This window comes from Ascaphus truei, chromosome 18, assembly GCF_040206685.1.
Source record: "Ascaphus truei isolate aAscTru1 chromosome 18, aAscTru1.hap1, whole genome shotgun sequence".
NCBI classification, from domain to species: Eukaryota; Metazoa; Chordata; class Amphibia; order Anura; family Ascaphidae; genus Ascaphus; species Ascaphus truei.
Genome location: NC_134500.1, coordinates 6,587,057 through 6,602,061, shown reverse-complemented (window position 1 = coordinate 6,602,061; position 15,005 = coordinate 6,587,057). Strand labels below are relative to the sequence as shown.

Genomic DNA, 15,005 nt, shown 5'->3' with positions numbered 1-15,005 from the left:
CCGGGTCTGGGGGAGGATGGGCCGGGTCTGGGGGAGGATGGGCCGGGTCTGGGGGAGGATGGGCCGGGGAAGGGGCCGGGCCTCCGCAGGGGGAGTAGGCCTCGGACTGGGCCAGGTCTGGGGGAGGATGGGCCGGGGAAGGGGCTGGGCCTTCGCAGGGGGAGTAGGCCTCGGACTGGGCCGGGTCTGGGGGAGGATGGGCCGGGGAAGGGGCCGGGCCTCCGCAGGGGGAGTAGGCCTCGGGCAGGATATGATGGAGCCGGGGCACACGGTTGGGGTTGCTGGCCGGGCAGGAGGTACAGTGTGCGCAGGGACAGGCTCACAGAGGCCCCGGCCCGGGACAGGCTCACAGAGCTCCCGGGACAGGCTCACAGAGGCCCGGCCCTGACAGGCCTCAGACCCCGGGCTGCACTGTGTATATCTAATTGTGTTCTTGAGCACTTGCAGCCATATAAATATACCGGAATTACACATAAATTACAAACACAGAATTACAGCAGCATGAAGAATGTGTGTGTGTACAGTGTGTGTGTACAGTGTGTGTATACACAGTCTGTGTGTGTATGTGTATGTATACAGTGTGTGTGTATACAGTGTGTGTATATACAGTCTGTGTGTGTGTATGTATACAGTGTGTGTATATGTATGCATACAGTGTGTGTATACAGTGTGTGAACCAACCTCACATTGATGATACCCAGCAAGGTTGAAACATGTCTGTGAGTGGTTTGACTTGCTTTGCTAGTCCCATGCTGTGCTTTAAAGCTGTGTGAACGGCGATGCATCAGCTTAAATGGGCTCCATGTGAATGGATATTCCAGGCAAAAGGTGACACGTGTGCTCATTTGCATGTCATTTCCCAGAATCCGTTGCTGCAGTGGGAGCACTGTATGCTAGGTGATAATGGTTGAAAGGCAGGGTTGCAGACCTGTCTTTTAGGCTGAGTCCCCGCTGGTGCTGAGCGTGCTCAAGCTTGGAGAGCGCTCCAAGCTTGAGTGCCGGGAATCCTGGCATTGAGCGCGCTTGAAAGTATCATTTTTTTTTTGTTAACCTAAGCGCCGAGCGCGGGTGAGTGTGTGTGCACGAGCGCTGCGCGCGCCGCGTGAGCGGGGACTCCTTAAGACACAATCTTCTGAAGAACACTTCCAGGTCACTGCACAGCTCAATCTTGTTCCACCATGGATGTAGAATCACTCTACACACAAACAACCCCCACAAAAATGGGATTTCAGCCTGCAGATCCTTTCTGGGACCGCAGGAGCCACTCACAGAGACAGTGACTAAATGCATCGAATTTCTTCTGACCCATAACTACTTCACATTTGGAAATGACACATACCTCCAGACAACCGGGTCCGCTATGGGCACTCAGATGGCTCCACAGTATGCCAATCTGTTCTGTGCAAAACGGCAAAGTGACTTTGGATATAACCACAGAATTGTAGACCGGCAAATCCACAAAGCCACCAGAATACCAAGAAGTGATCTCCTTCAATACAAACAGAAAGAGACAAGTGACAGGGTACCTTTGGTGGTCACATATAACCCACACCTAGAAGCGCTATGCAAGATCGCCAGGGATCGAAAACCCATGCTCCAGGAAGATACAAGACTGCAACAGGTCTTCCCTGAAACACCCTTATTATCATGCAGGCAACCTCATAATCTCAAAAAAATTATGGTGAGTTAAGTATTCAACAGTACAACTGAATGCAGGACAAGACCATGCCAGGACGCAAGATGCAAAACCTGCGCAATGCTCCAAACAGCGGGCACAATACAAATACCACACAGGAATCTGGAGTACAAAATCAGAGGATGGTTCCCCTGTTCCTCAAGCAATGTCGTGAATCTCATCATCATCTATGTAATTCCATCCCTATATACCTATAGGGACCACATAGTATCTACACACACTTTTAGTAATGCAACAACCTCTTACATATCCACACCTACCCACACCATTTGTATACAGTCCCACTCCACACACAACTTTTGTACAGTGCTGTATACACTGTGGGCGCTTTATAAATTTATATATACATACACACTCTTACATCACTAACATTCAGGGACTATTTAACACCTCAAGTCATAAATCGCATACTGCACAGGGGGGAGGGATAGGCTCCAGTCACAGATACATTCCAGGACGCACTGTTTGTAAGTTAAACCTTTCTTGTTTTATTCAATGTAACACCGCCGGAAGAAGAGATCAGTGTGTCTCGCAAGCTCGCACAAATAAAAGCATTTCGTTAGCCACAGAACGGTATCGTCTATTCATTTTTTCTTATATATATATATATATATATACACACACAAAATATTATATATATACACACGCTATAATATATATATATATATATATATATATATATATATATATATATATAGTGTTTAAAGTTTGCTTTTGTCTATAAATACCATGCGTGTGATAATGATCCTCTCCTGGTTGTATGTTCTTATTTGCTGGTCTGTTTGCTGCTATAGTATCACTAATTAGTAAGATCGGAAGAGAAGACGGGATCATTATCGCATTGGTAGAGACGGGGTTAAACTGCAATGTATCTCTTTCATTAAACACATGATATAATTCCCTGGAAGAGTCGAGTGCTTTTAGAACATTTTGCGCTGCAAGTTTAGGCATGGGGGACGTTGCTCATAACACAATCTACGAGGTTTCCTGGGTAACCTTGTACATTTCATTCATGGATATCAGGAATCGGGAGATTAATTGGCAAACAAAATATTAAATATGCTAATAAATCATTTAACTTCTCCAGTGATAGAGGGAAAAGGCAGGTTACTGTACCAGGGTTTTGTTGTAGTTCCGTTTATGTTTCTTGAAATGGATTTCTACCGCCTGGCATGTGGATATCATTAAAAGTACCTTATATTTGTTTAACCTTTAAAAGGAAGGAAGAGGTGTTTGGCAGTTTCTCAGCAACCCGATTCTATATCCTGGATTTAATCAAGCTGGTGCGTGTATAAGTACCGGTGTCAGAATACCCCATAATACAATAAATGTTTTATCAGGAAGTAATACATTGAGAGTTACGTCTCGTTTTCAAGTATCTCCTAGGCATAGAGTTATGTATGGTATGCATGTCTGTCTTTATATAGCGCCATTAATGTACACGGCGCTTCACAGCAGTAATACACGTGACAATCATATAGATAACAAATAATATAAATAACACAAAGGGGAGAAGTGCTTCAGACATAAAAGTAACATTTAGGAAAACGAGTTCCTGCTCCGAAGAGCTTACAATCTAACAATCTTATAGGTAACATTACATGGTTACATTAAATGAACAGAGGTTATACATAATATATAAAGACATTGCATGAACAGTTAAAGATGATATATCATATGCGTATGTAATAAGTTACAAACCAGATTAAAATGTGATCCTGTGTCATCTGAAGGAAAAAACGGATCACAACCGGTATACCAGAAAAAAAATCACAAGGGGTAACTCCCTTAAAAATATTTATTGCATTAATTGCTCACATGGGTAACAGCCAGAGTAAAAAACGGACCTACGCGTTTCAAGCCGTAGCTCTTTCTCAAGGTGGCAATTAATTCAATAAATATTTTTATGGGAATTACCCCTTGATGGTGTTTTTTTCTGGTGCACCGGCTGTGCTCCGTTTTTCCTAAAGACGACACTGGGTCTTCATATAGACACGGATGCTGCGCACCTTGGATTTGCCCGGCTTCAGAAATGGTGTACAACAAGTAATAGGCATTAGCCTTTATATATGTTCCCCCTCTAAATATATTCTTTATGGGACATTGCCTAGGAGAGGTTGTTCTTGTGCTACAATATGTGGGGACCCTTGGGACTTCACTAGGCGCTTATGTTTCCCTAGCATATCACAAATGGATTTACGATGTGGACATTACAAGACTTATATCCTTGGAAAAGCGTTCCTGAGCATATAGGGAGTCTGGGCACCATTTCATATTGGACGGTGCAGATTAAAATGTGAGACAGTTTTAGTTTTGAAAAAACAGAGCCTTGCGGGACTCCGCAGGTAATGTCCAAGGCGTTGGAGTTAGAACCTGAGATCGACACAAATTGGAATCTGCCCAATATGTAGGAGTGAAACCAGTTTAAATGTGTTCTCCTATTCCAGAGTAATGAAGTTTGTTTAGTAAGATAACATGATCAACAGTATCAAAAGCCTTCACAAAATGTAGAAATAGTGCACCAGTGAGTTGTCCCAGTTTCATTCTACACTGGATATCATTGCAAACCTTTTGGACGGTAGTTACCGTGGACTGTTTGGGGCAAATTGGAGTTTGCTGAGGAAATTAGTTTTGGTATAGTATTTGCTTAATTGGGAGTGGACACATTTTTCCATGACTTTGGATAGAACTGGGAGAAGAGAGATTGGCCTGTAGTTTGAGACAGTGATTTTGGTCCCCACTTTTGAAGATTGGGACAACTCTGGCAGTTTTCCCGGTCTTCGGGATATGGCCTGCAGACAGAATAGAGTTGATTAGGGAAGCAAGTGGTTTGGCAATGGCCGGGGCACCAAGTCGTAGGAACGTTGATTGCAGTATGTCGGGTCCACAATGGCTGCTTATTTTTAATTTGGGGAGCGCTTGTGTAATCTCACTTGGAGCTGGTTTAGGGTTCACAATCATTGGCAAAATGTCTGTCCATAACATTCAATATGAAACAACCAATTACACGTCACTATACAGACAGTATCACTTAATAATCAGGATTATTTCAGTCACACCATACCCTGGTTACTGTATAAACATGCAATGCCCCATGCTGTATTCAGAGAGACAAATGTTTTCTTATATAGCACAGACAGCTCTGTACATAGACTGCTGCAAACACAGTAAGTCCCTGCCCTGAAGAGCGTGCAATCTAATTACTGGTATCTGTTAGTGACCTGCCCACAGCGTGGATTTGAAGCAGGTGCGCTTGCCATTGAGGCCATGTTGTTACCATTACACTAAGCGGCAGGGGAAGGAAGATGGAAAAGAAGTTGATGCGAGCTATGGGTTTTGTGATATACATTTTAGTGATCTGACCTTCCTATTGTTAGTGCCGTCCGAGATGCAATGGTGATCAACGTTATGCAGTGCTGACCCTGGACTGTAAAAAGAAGTATCTTTCAGGCATGTATTGTGTTACACTATAGATCGATAAAAAGATTGTAAAAGAGGTCTTTTCCCTGCCACCGTCGGCCTGCCTTGTGCCTTTGGGCAGTAAATATAAAAAAGGTGTAATTGAGTGGTGTGTAATGAATCATTCTCTAACTTCATACTGTAGCATCATTAGTACAATATTGTATTGTGATGCTGGTTTACGTGAAAGGTTCTTGGAATGCTTTTGGATTCATTCTTCAATGCAGAATCCGTTGTGTTATCCAGGGTGTGAAAACAAATTCTTGTAGTTTATAACATGCACCGGAATTGTGCATTTTTGTCCCTTTTTTGCAGCTGACCTGCATTGCCTTGCAGGCAACTCCGGCACTGAAACGGTTGAGTGATGTGCAGGAGTTTTCTTTGTGATGTGAAGCACGGGACAAAATGACTTCTTACCGGCAGCCAATGTGCGTGACTGAAATCGTATTTCTTCTATCCGTCTTTTCAGAAGATGCGACAGATAATGATTTTCCGACTAAACCTTTTATCTTGTATCTTGAAGAAGCAAGAAACGGCGATACCAGATCATTACCCTGCACATTTACTTGTCTGAAAAAGACTGGACATTTTTCAAAGGATCCATCTATGGAATTCTTAGTGTCCCAATTTTACCAAATAAAATCAATGTGACCCTTTATTCAGGAACAAAGATTATTTGAAGAATTTGCCGCTTTTCTAAGGGTTACTGTTGATTTCTTTTGTATTTTGGCGATTTCGTCACACAATTTCCCCCAATAAGACAAAAAAGAATTCCAAGCTAAAAAAATCCTTACAAAAAGGAAAGAAAAGTTTCAATATGTTAATCAGTGTTTAGGGGTATGTATAGGTTCAAAAGAACATATTCTTATATTTATGAGACAAACAGCAGATTGTGTTAGTGGCAAGATGGATGGAATTGGGACTATGTTTTCAGGGTGTAGGGCGAGGGTGCATCGCATGTGCGTAATGCTTACATCTGATCTGGATTCTTCCTTAACAGAAATGTGGATTTGCATAGTGGGAACACGATTTCTGCAGCCACCATCAGGATGTGATCTCTTATTTATGCAATTAACTTCAAATTGGAAACCAGCCTAGTTGCAAATAGTTCTCATGCCTGGTAAAGGATTGTAAAGATGAGGCCTATTTTGCTTACTTTTTGACGGTTCAGCCCCCCCTTACGTTCCTTCCGGGTCTCCCTAAATGTCATTGCTCCTTTCCAAGTGAAATTCCCTTTACAATCCCTGCTGCCTGGGATACAACAACATGGCAGATACAATCCGATGAAGCATTATTTCCAGTCTGATGATGTCCCCGCCCTCGCTTGGAGGGACAGCCTATAAGCAGCAAGAAAAGGAAATCGCAACCATAGTCTCCCCTGATACAGCGAATATCCTAAATCTGTATACAATAAATATACGTATGGGGACAGCAACGGAATTAAAAGAACCTCAATATGACATGGAGCCTTGTCACTCTCTTGCATCCACATTATTGGTCCCTTTGCCACCAGGGCAGACAGCGACGCTTTGCGACGGTCCCAATCTCTTCCGCCAGTTTGTTTTAGGACAACGCACCTTTCTGTATAATTGCTGCTGTTTTGGTAACCCGGTTCTTACCGTGTGTGTGGCAAAACCCCCGGTGTTTACATCTCTTAACAAGAATGTGCAACTTTGCGCCTCTTGCGTGCGGTTATACGGTATATTTTAAGCCCTGAGACGCAAACCCTTCCGGCAGCAAAAAAAAGTGGGGGGGGGGGGGGCAGGTGAAATAACCGATTGATGCAATAAACGGTTTACTTCCCAAGAAACGGCGAGTTTCCAGGACGTATTGGCGCTTTAAACTAAGGCTCGGTTATTTTAAAGTAAATAACTTTCTCACGGTAGCGCTGAATTACCCTGAAACACACGGGAACAAGCTGATTCCCTAGTTAGGTTCTGTAGGCCCCTGAGCTGCGAGGCTGGACTCGCTGTAAGATGCAGGGGCCTTGTTTACCAGCCTTAGCCGTTTTAAGATGGTAGCGGGTAATGCTGAGCTCAGGAATGTAAGGAATCCCCACCACCAGAAGGCCTCTCTTGCTTCTAAATTTACCCTCCTTGTGGTTACATGTCGCTATAGAGAGGCTCCCACCCCTCCTTTACACCCTCTCAGATTTAACTCTTTGTCCACCGAAGCGTTACAAATAAGTTTCTCATTTGGCGACGCTCTCCATCTCCTGCCTGCTGCTTCAGGCATCAAAATGTGTGTTTTACCCTTTAAGGCAGAGATTTAGTATGACTTTATAGCTGTAGGTTGTAATGTCCTTTAACCCTTTGGGGGCTTATAGATGTAGCTACTACGTCAGGGGGTCTGCCCCCCCCCCCCGTGGGAACCATGATGTAGCTACGCCATAATCTTACTGCGTGTTTTTGTAGGGGCACGCTGCGTCCATGTGCGCCGGAAGAGGAGCACTCGCAGGGTTAAAGGACTCAAATGAGAGTTTTTGATGGGTGAAATATAGTAGACACAGCCACCGACTGAGCCACCTGTGCTGAAGCAGGGATATCCTTCAAAACTGACTGGCTGTTGGCCCCTGAGGACTGGCGTTGGCCCGCCCCATATCTAAGAAATACTGTAGACAGAAACATTACATAATCACAATAGAGTCAACAAGTTACATAGATTAAAATAATTACATTTAATAATAAAGTACGGTAGGGGAGTCTGCCTTCACAGACTGACGTATCACACAAGTATGTCGGATCAGATTAAAAAGACCCGATTACCAAGGAAATTGTAAACACAAAACTGACTTAGATATTCTTATCTGATTTGTTGTTGTTTTTTTGTTTTTGTTTTTTTGAAGGCACCAAACTTTCTGTGAAGTTCACTTTTTCCTCCTAAAGGATTTGGTTTTACAAATAAAGAAAGCCGGGTGCCAAACACTGTTTCGGCAATTAGAAGCTGTGCATGGCCTGCCAAACAAATGCTGCTATTCTGTATAATTGCGATGGAATGCGCCCAAGTGGGTTGGGATGAGGTGCAACGGATTTATTTAAAATGGGATGCTTTCATTAACCTCCTAATTGTTGGCCATGGGCATGCATTTTATTTATGTTATTTACATTACCAGTCTAGTTTTCCATGTTTTATTAAGTAACGCAGAATATCCCATGTATTATTAAGTAACGCAGAATATCCCATGTATTACTAAGTAACGCAGAATATCCCATGTATTACTAAGTAACGCAGAATATCCCATGTATTAATAAGTAACGCAGAATATCCCATGTATTACTAAGTAACGCACAATATCCCATGTATTACTAAGTAACGCAGAATATCCCATGTATTACTAAGTAACGCAGAATATCCCATGTATTACTAAGTAACGCAGAATATCCCATGTATAGTAACGCAGAATATCCCATGTATTATTAAGTAACGCAGAATATCCCATGTATTACTAAGTAACGCAGAATATCCCATGTATTATTAAGTAACGCAGAATATCCCATGTATTACTAAGTAACGCAGAATATCCCATGTATTACTAAGTAACGCAGAATATCCCATGTATTACTAAGTAACGCAGAATATCCCATGTATTACTAAGTAACGCAGAATATCCCATGTATTACTAAGTAACGCAGAATATCCCATGTATTATTAAGTAACGCAGAATATCCCATGTATTATTAAGTAACGCAGAATATCCCATGTATAGTAACGCAGAATATCCCATGTATTACTAAGTAACGCAGAATATCCCATGTATTACTAAGTAACGCATAATATCCCATGTATTATTAAGTAACGCAGAATATCCCATGTATTATTAAGTAACGCAGAATATCCCATGTATTACTAAGTAACACAGAATATCCCATGTATTACTAAGTAACGCAGAATATCCCATGTATAGTAACGCAGAATATCCCATGTATTAGTAAGTAACACAGAATATCCCATGTATTATTAAGTAACGCAGAATATCCCATGTATTATTAAGTAACGCACAATATCCCATGTATTATTAAGTAACGCAGAATATCCCATGTATTACTAAGTAACGCAGAATATCCCATGTATTATTAAGTAACGCAGAATATCCCATGTATAGTAACGCAGAATATCCCATGTATTACTAAGTAACGCAGAATATCCCATGTATTATTAAGTAACACAGAATATCCCATGTATTACTAAGTAACGCAGAATATCCCATGTATTACTAAGTAACGCAGAATATCCCATGTATTACTAAGTAACGCAGAATATCCCATGTATTACTAAGTAACGCAGAATATCCCATGTATTACTAAGTAACGCAGAATATCCCATGTATTATTAAGTAACGCAGAATATCCCATGTATTACTAAGTAACGCAGAATATCCCATGTATTAGTAAGTAACGCAGAATATCCCATGTAGGGCTCCGTTACCCGGTAGATCATTTAAATTCTGCGGATTCACGAGATCTCCTGGAGACCGCAGCCAATCACTACTCCCAGCTTCTCGCAGAGCACAAACCGACAGAATTCTTCTCCCTGCCAGGTGGAGACAAGGTAAATATCCTGGGCTGTGAAAGTCCGTGTAACAAACTCGTTGATGGAATTTGCACTAGTGTTACATAGTTACATAGTTACATGGTTACATAGTTACATAGTTACATAGCAGATGAGGTTGGAAAAAGACATACAGTAGGTCCATCAAGTTCAACCTGTGCTAATTTTAGACAACAGATACTTTATCCTATATCTATACTTATTGATCCAGAGTAAGGCAAACAAAAAACCCCATCAAGTGGAAAAATTAATTCCTTCCTGACTCCAAGAATTGGCAATCGGATTAATCCCTGGATCAACATCCTTCCCATGCATACTTATTTGGTATATCCCTGTATACCTTTTCCATCTAAAAAGATGTCCAACCTTTTTTTGAACAAATCTATTGTATCTGCCATCACAGTCTCAATGGGTAATGAATTCCACACTGTATCTGCCCTTACTGTAAAGAACCCTTTCCTTTGTTGCTGGTGCTTTGTTACTCTGTGTTACTCTGCCGGTGCGCCATGTAGCGGATATAAAATGCAGCGGGTTTAAAATGTGCTTCCACTTGTCACTTTTATGTAGGTTTTCTCTGGTTGAGGCATACCTGCCTTTGTGTACACATGCCCTCATTCTGATACGGGCACCAAACTTTCCATTTTGCAACCTAAATGCAGATATTTTGCCAGTAGAAAGGAGCAGTTTGCCACCCAATCTGCTAAGCTTTTTTTTTGTTTTATTCTGGGGCCCTGATTATACATTGCTCCCCCCCCCCCCCATGATTAAGGCTGCGATTATACCAAAAAACACCTGCGGTGTCTCCCGTAGTGACGCCACGCGGCGCAAAAAACAAGTGTCATACAGACGTGATAACTGCTTATACCAAGTTCTCCCCGCTCGCTGCTGCAAAGCGCGAGACAGATGACGCTCCGGGAGACAAAACAGGCGTTTTTTTGTATAATCGCAGCCTTATAGTCCCCCGCTTGTGTCGCACTCGTGTTGGAATATTTTTTATTATATTCACCTCCATCTATTGGCAGGCTGCCCCGCCAAACCCAGCAGCAGCCGCATCGCGCCGCTTTGGCCGCTGTGCATCGCGGCATCAGGGATTTTGAAAGGCTCGGAACGTTTTCTTGGAGCGCCCTCTGGTGTCTTTGTTTGGAAATACTTTGCAGGCCGTGGATAGGGCACCCTACCCTCGGAAGCGCCTTAATGGACGGGATCCCCAGCTCCAGTCCTCAATACCCCCTTAACAGGTCAGGTTTTCAGGATACTGGGCTGAAGCAGGGTCTGATTGAGCTACCTGTGCTGAAGCAGGGATATCTAGAAAACCTGACCTGTTGGGGGGTCTTGAGGACTGGAGTTGAGAACCCCCTGCCTTATTGCATGTTAAAATGTACTCCGTAGCTGGAGAGTCCTGCAGCACACTGCCGCCTGCACTGATGGGAAGAGAAGCAGCTTCAAAATGTCTCTCTTGTAATCAGCGTACCAATAAGATTTCAGTTTTGGGGGGCGAACGCTGTCCCTTTAGAATAATGATTGTTTAAAAGTTTGTGCAAATCTACTTTTAACCACAATAGTGTTACACGGGTCCTAGATGTAAAGCAGGATAAGCACATTTAAATCCCAGTTTAAGTCTTTACCTTCCCGGCTCCGCATTTTTGATGTAAGCAGCGTCCAGTATCCCTAGTGCCGATAAAACTCTGGGTTCCATATTCTGTCGGCTCTGTGAGGAGCGATTTGAGCTGAAATGATGTCTCAGTAAAAGGCTCCTTTGTGCCACGTGCCTGCACGTCCGTTACAACGCTGCCTCTCTTTGCAGATAAAGATAGATGGGTCCAGCGTCCTTTACATAACATTGTACCGAGAAGATGATCGCGGGAAAATGTTGGTTTTGATAAACCCCCAGAAGAGAGATACAGGTACAGCAAGAGTTTTGTCTTCCAGGATATGATATTATCATCATCGTTTAATTGTAAAGCGCCAACATAATCCGTAGCGTTGTACTGAGTGACATCAATTGAATAAACAATAACGTACAAACAAGCGCAAACGTAGAAAAAAGGTGACGAGGGCCCTGCTCATAACGAGGGCCCGAGAGCTTACACTCGATCAGTGGTTTCCAACTTTTTTTGTTTTTTGTTTAAGAATCCTATAATTATATTGTGAAATTCTGCAGTACCCCAACCCTCTCTAATAGCGCGTCTGAGATCAGATACATTGTAAGGAGCCCCAACCCTCTCTAATAGCGCGTCTGAGATCAGACGCATTGTAATGAGCCCCAACCCTCTCTAACAGCGCGTCTGTGATCAGACACGTTGTAAGGAGCCCCAACCCTCTCTAACAGCGCGTCTGTGATCAGACACGTTGTAAGGAACCCCAACCCTCTCTTATAGCGCGTCTGTGATCAGATGCATAGTAAGGAACCCCAACCCTTTCTAATAGCGAGTCTGAGATCAGACACATTGTAAGGAACCCCAACCCTCTCTAATAGCGCGTCTGAGATCAGATGCATTGTAAGGAGCCCCAACCCTCTCTAATAGCGCGTCTGAGATCAGATGCATTGTAAGGAGCCCCAACCCTCTCTAATAGCGTGTCTGTGATCAGACACGTTGTAAGGAGCCTCTGTGTTTGGTCCAATTTTCAAATGACCTGAAAATTGCAGGGAACCCTTTATGGAGGCACAGGGGAACCCTTTATGGAGGCACAGGGGAACCCTTTATGGAGGCACAGGGGAACCCTTTATGGAGGCACAGGGGAACCCTTTATGGAGGCACAGGGGAACCCAATGCTTACCAGGAACCCCTGTTGAAAAACACTGCTCTAGATCAAGGGTTCGCAAACTGGGGGACACAAGATTTTCTGGGGGGGGGGGGGGGCGCATTTAAATGAAATGCCGGGGATCGCACTCAAGGCCTTTATAAGTTCCCTTACCTTGAGTCTAGCGGCTTCGGTTGACGTGTTGCCATGGCAACGCGGTGTCACATGACATCGCGTTGCCATGGGACGTCACATGACGTTGTGACATCAGAACACAGGAAACCAGATAAGGAGGGGGGTGGGTGCAAGCAGGGGGGGGGATACCAGGCAGGGGGGAACAGGGGTAAAAGTTTGCGCACCCCTGATCCAGATAGTCATTATATACATGAGTCGGAGGGCAGTAAGTGGTCCTGGCAGCAGGGAGGTTACATTCTGCTTGCAAATGTCCATCAGAGGGCAGGGTAGCAAGATGGTAGCGGACACTTTTACCATACCCAGTTTGGACAAAGTTTCATTTTAACATCCCGACCAAACGAAACACAACTTGATTTTCTAGTTTGCTGCAAGGATTTGTTTCACGGTCCCCCCGAGGTCGGGAGTAGCCTTCCCTTGCAGAACCAGCTCCTTGCAGCTTGCAGAATGCATTTGGACCAAATAAGTTTCTAACTCCGTTACCATCCTGAGTCTTCCCTAATTTTTTCACCAGTTATTAAATCGCAGACGACAAGTTGCGTGGAAGTCGGCGCGCGGCGCTGGGAAAGTGCTGATCCGATTTGACCTTTCCATTCTGTTGTTTTGGCTGGTCTGGCTTTAGTTCTTCACTCTGGTGCCGGCCAAGGCAACGAGGAGAGGAATAACAGGACCGGCACTATTTTACTATCAGAACCTAGTGTCGTTTTAACATAATAACTATAAACTCTTTGACGTTTGCGGTTGAGTTACCTTTTATGAAGGGAAAATGCAAGAAATCTCAAAGGTCCCTGAACCCATGAGGTTGCAGAATGAAAGCATTTTTGAATAATATTTAATACTTACCAGCAACAGAAACTGCTCGTCAATATGACAATAATATTTCTAGAACGGTGTATTTAAGGCTTACTTCGTTAGGCGAACGCTACATGACTCGTACCTGCGCTTGCAGGACCCTTCTCACACCCTCTATTCTGTCTCCCCAGTTCTGGCTGTGTATTTGAACGGAATTTGGTGGCCTGTAGATGACATCTTGAAATCGTCTGACCCTTCCAGAGATGGCCTGATACAGGTGACCGCTGTGTGTCTTAGTATGGCCGGATACAGGTGACCGCTGTGTGTCTTAGTATGGCCTGATACAGGTGACCGCTGTGTGTCTTAGTGTGGTCTGATACAGGTGACCGCTGTGTGTCTTAGTATGGCCTGATACAGGTAACCGCTGTGTGTCTTACTATGGCCTGATACAGGTGACCGCTGTGTGTCTTAGTATGGTCTGATACAGGTGACCGCTGTGTGTCATAGTATGGCCTGATAATGGTGACCGCTGTGTGTCTTAGTATGGTCTGATACAGGTGACCGCTGTGTGTCTTAGTATGGCCTGATACAGGTGACCGCTGTGTGTCTTAGTATGGCCTGATACAGGTGACCGCTGTGTGTCTTAGTATGGCCTGATACAGGTGACCGCTGTGTGTCTTAGTATGGTCTGATACAGGTGACCGCTGTGTGTCATAGTATGGCCTGATAATGGTGACCGCTGTGTGTCTTAGTATGGTCTGATACAGGTGACCGCTGTGTGTCTTAGTATGGCCTGATACAGGTGACCGCTGTGTGTCTTAGTATGGCCTGATACAGGTGACCGCTGTGTGTCTTAGTATGGCCTGATACAGGTAACCGCTGTGTGTCTTAGTATGGCCTGATACAGGTGACCGCTGTGTGTCTTAGTATGGCCTGATACAGGTGACCGCTGTGTGTCTTAGTATGGCCGGATACAGGTGACCGCTGTGTGTCTTAGTATGGTCTGATACAGGTGACCGCTGTGTGTCTTAGTATGGTCTGATACAGGTGACCGCTGTGTGTCTTAGTATGGCTTATACAGGTGACCGCTGTGTGTCTTAGTATGGCCTGATACAGGTGACCGCTGTGTGTCTTAGTATGGTCTGATACAGGTGACCGCTGTGTGTCTTAGTATGGCCTGATACAGGTGACCACTGTGTGTCTTAGTATGGCCTGATACAGGTGAATGCTCTGTGTCTTAGTATGGCCGGATACAGGTGACCGCTGTGGGTCTTAGTATGGCCGGATACAGGTGACCGCTGTGTGTCTTAGTATGGCCGGATACAGGTGACCGCTGTGTGTCTTTGTACCGATTTGTCATTTTATTTTCTGTACTGAGAATCTCCCAGTAGGGAGGGAAACCCTACAAGGTATTACCCCATCCCCTCCATATATAATACAGTGCAACAAGAGGGAAACCCTACAGGCCATTATCCACCTCCCCTCCATATATAATACAGTTTTTTTTTTAAATACAAATATTCAATGATTTATTGCTGACACACACAAACACACCGCCGCCCACACACACCAGCGG

General features: G+C 44.0%; 1 protein-coding gene across 1 annotated transcript in view; it reads left to right on the top strand.

Annotated features, from left to right (window-relative positions):
- The first annotated feature begins 209 nt into the window (after positions 1 to 209).
- The window catches only part of LOC142468752 (protein FAM169B-like), a 28,702-nt gene continuing 13,906 nt past the window's right edge, over positions 210 to 15,005 (top strand). Inside the window, exons 1-4 of the mRNA XM_075575255.1 lie at positions 210 to 296; positions 9,570 to 9,703; positions 11,508 to 11,607; positions 13,621 to 13,706. Of these exons, the coding sequence (XP_075431370.1) occupies positions 251 to 296; positions 9,570 to 9,703; positions 11,508 to 11,607; positions 13,621 to 13,706 (366 nt within the window). The 5' untranslated portion in view covers positions 210 to 250. The remainder of the gene's footprint in view (positions 297 to 9,569; positions 9,704 to 11,507; positions 11,608 to 13,620; positions 13,707 to 15,005) is intronic.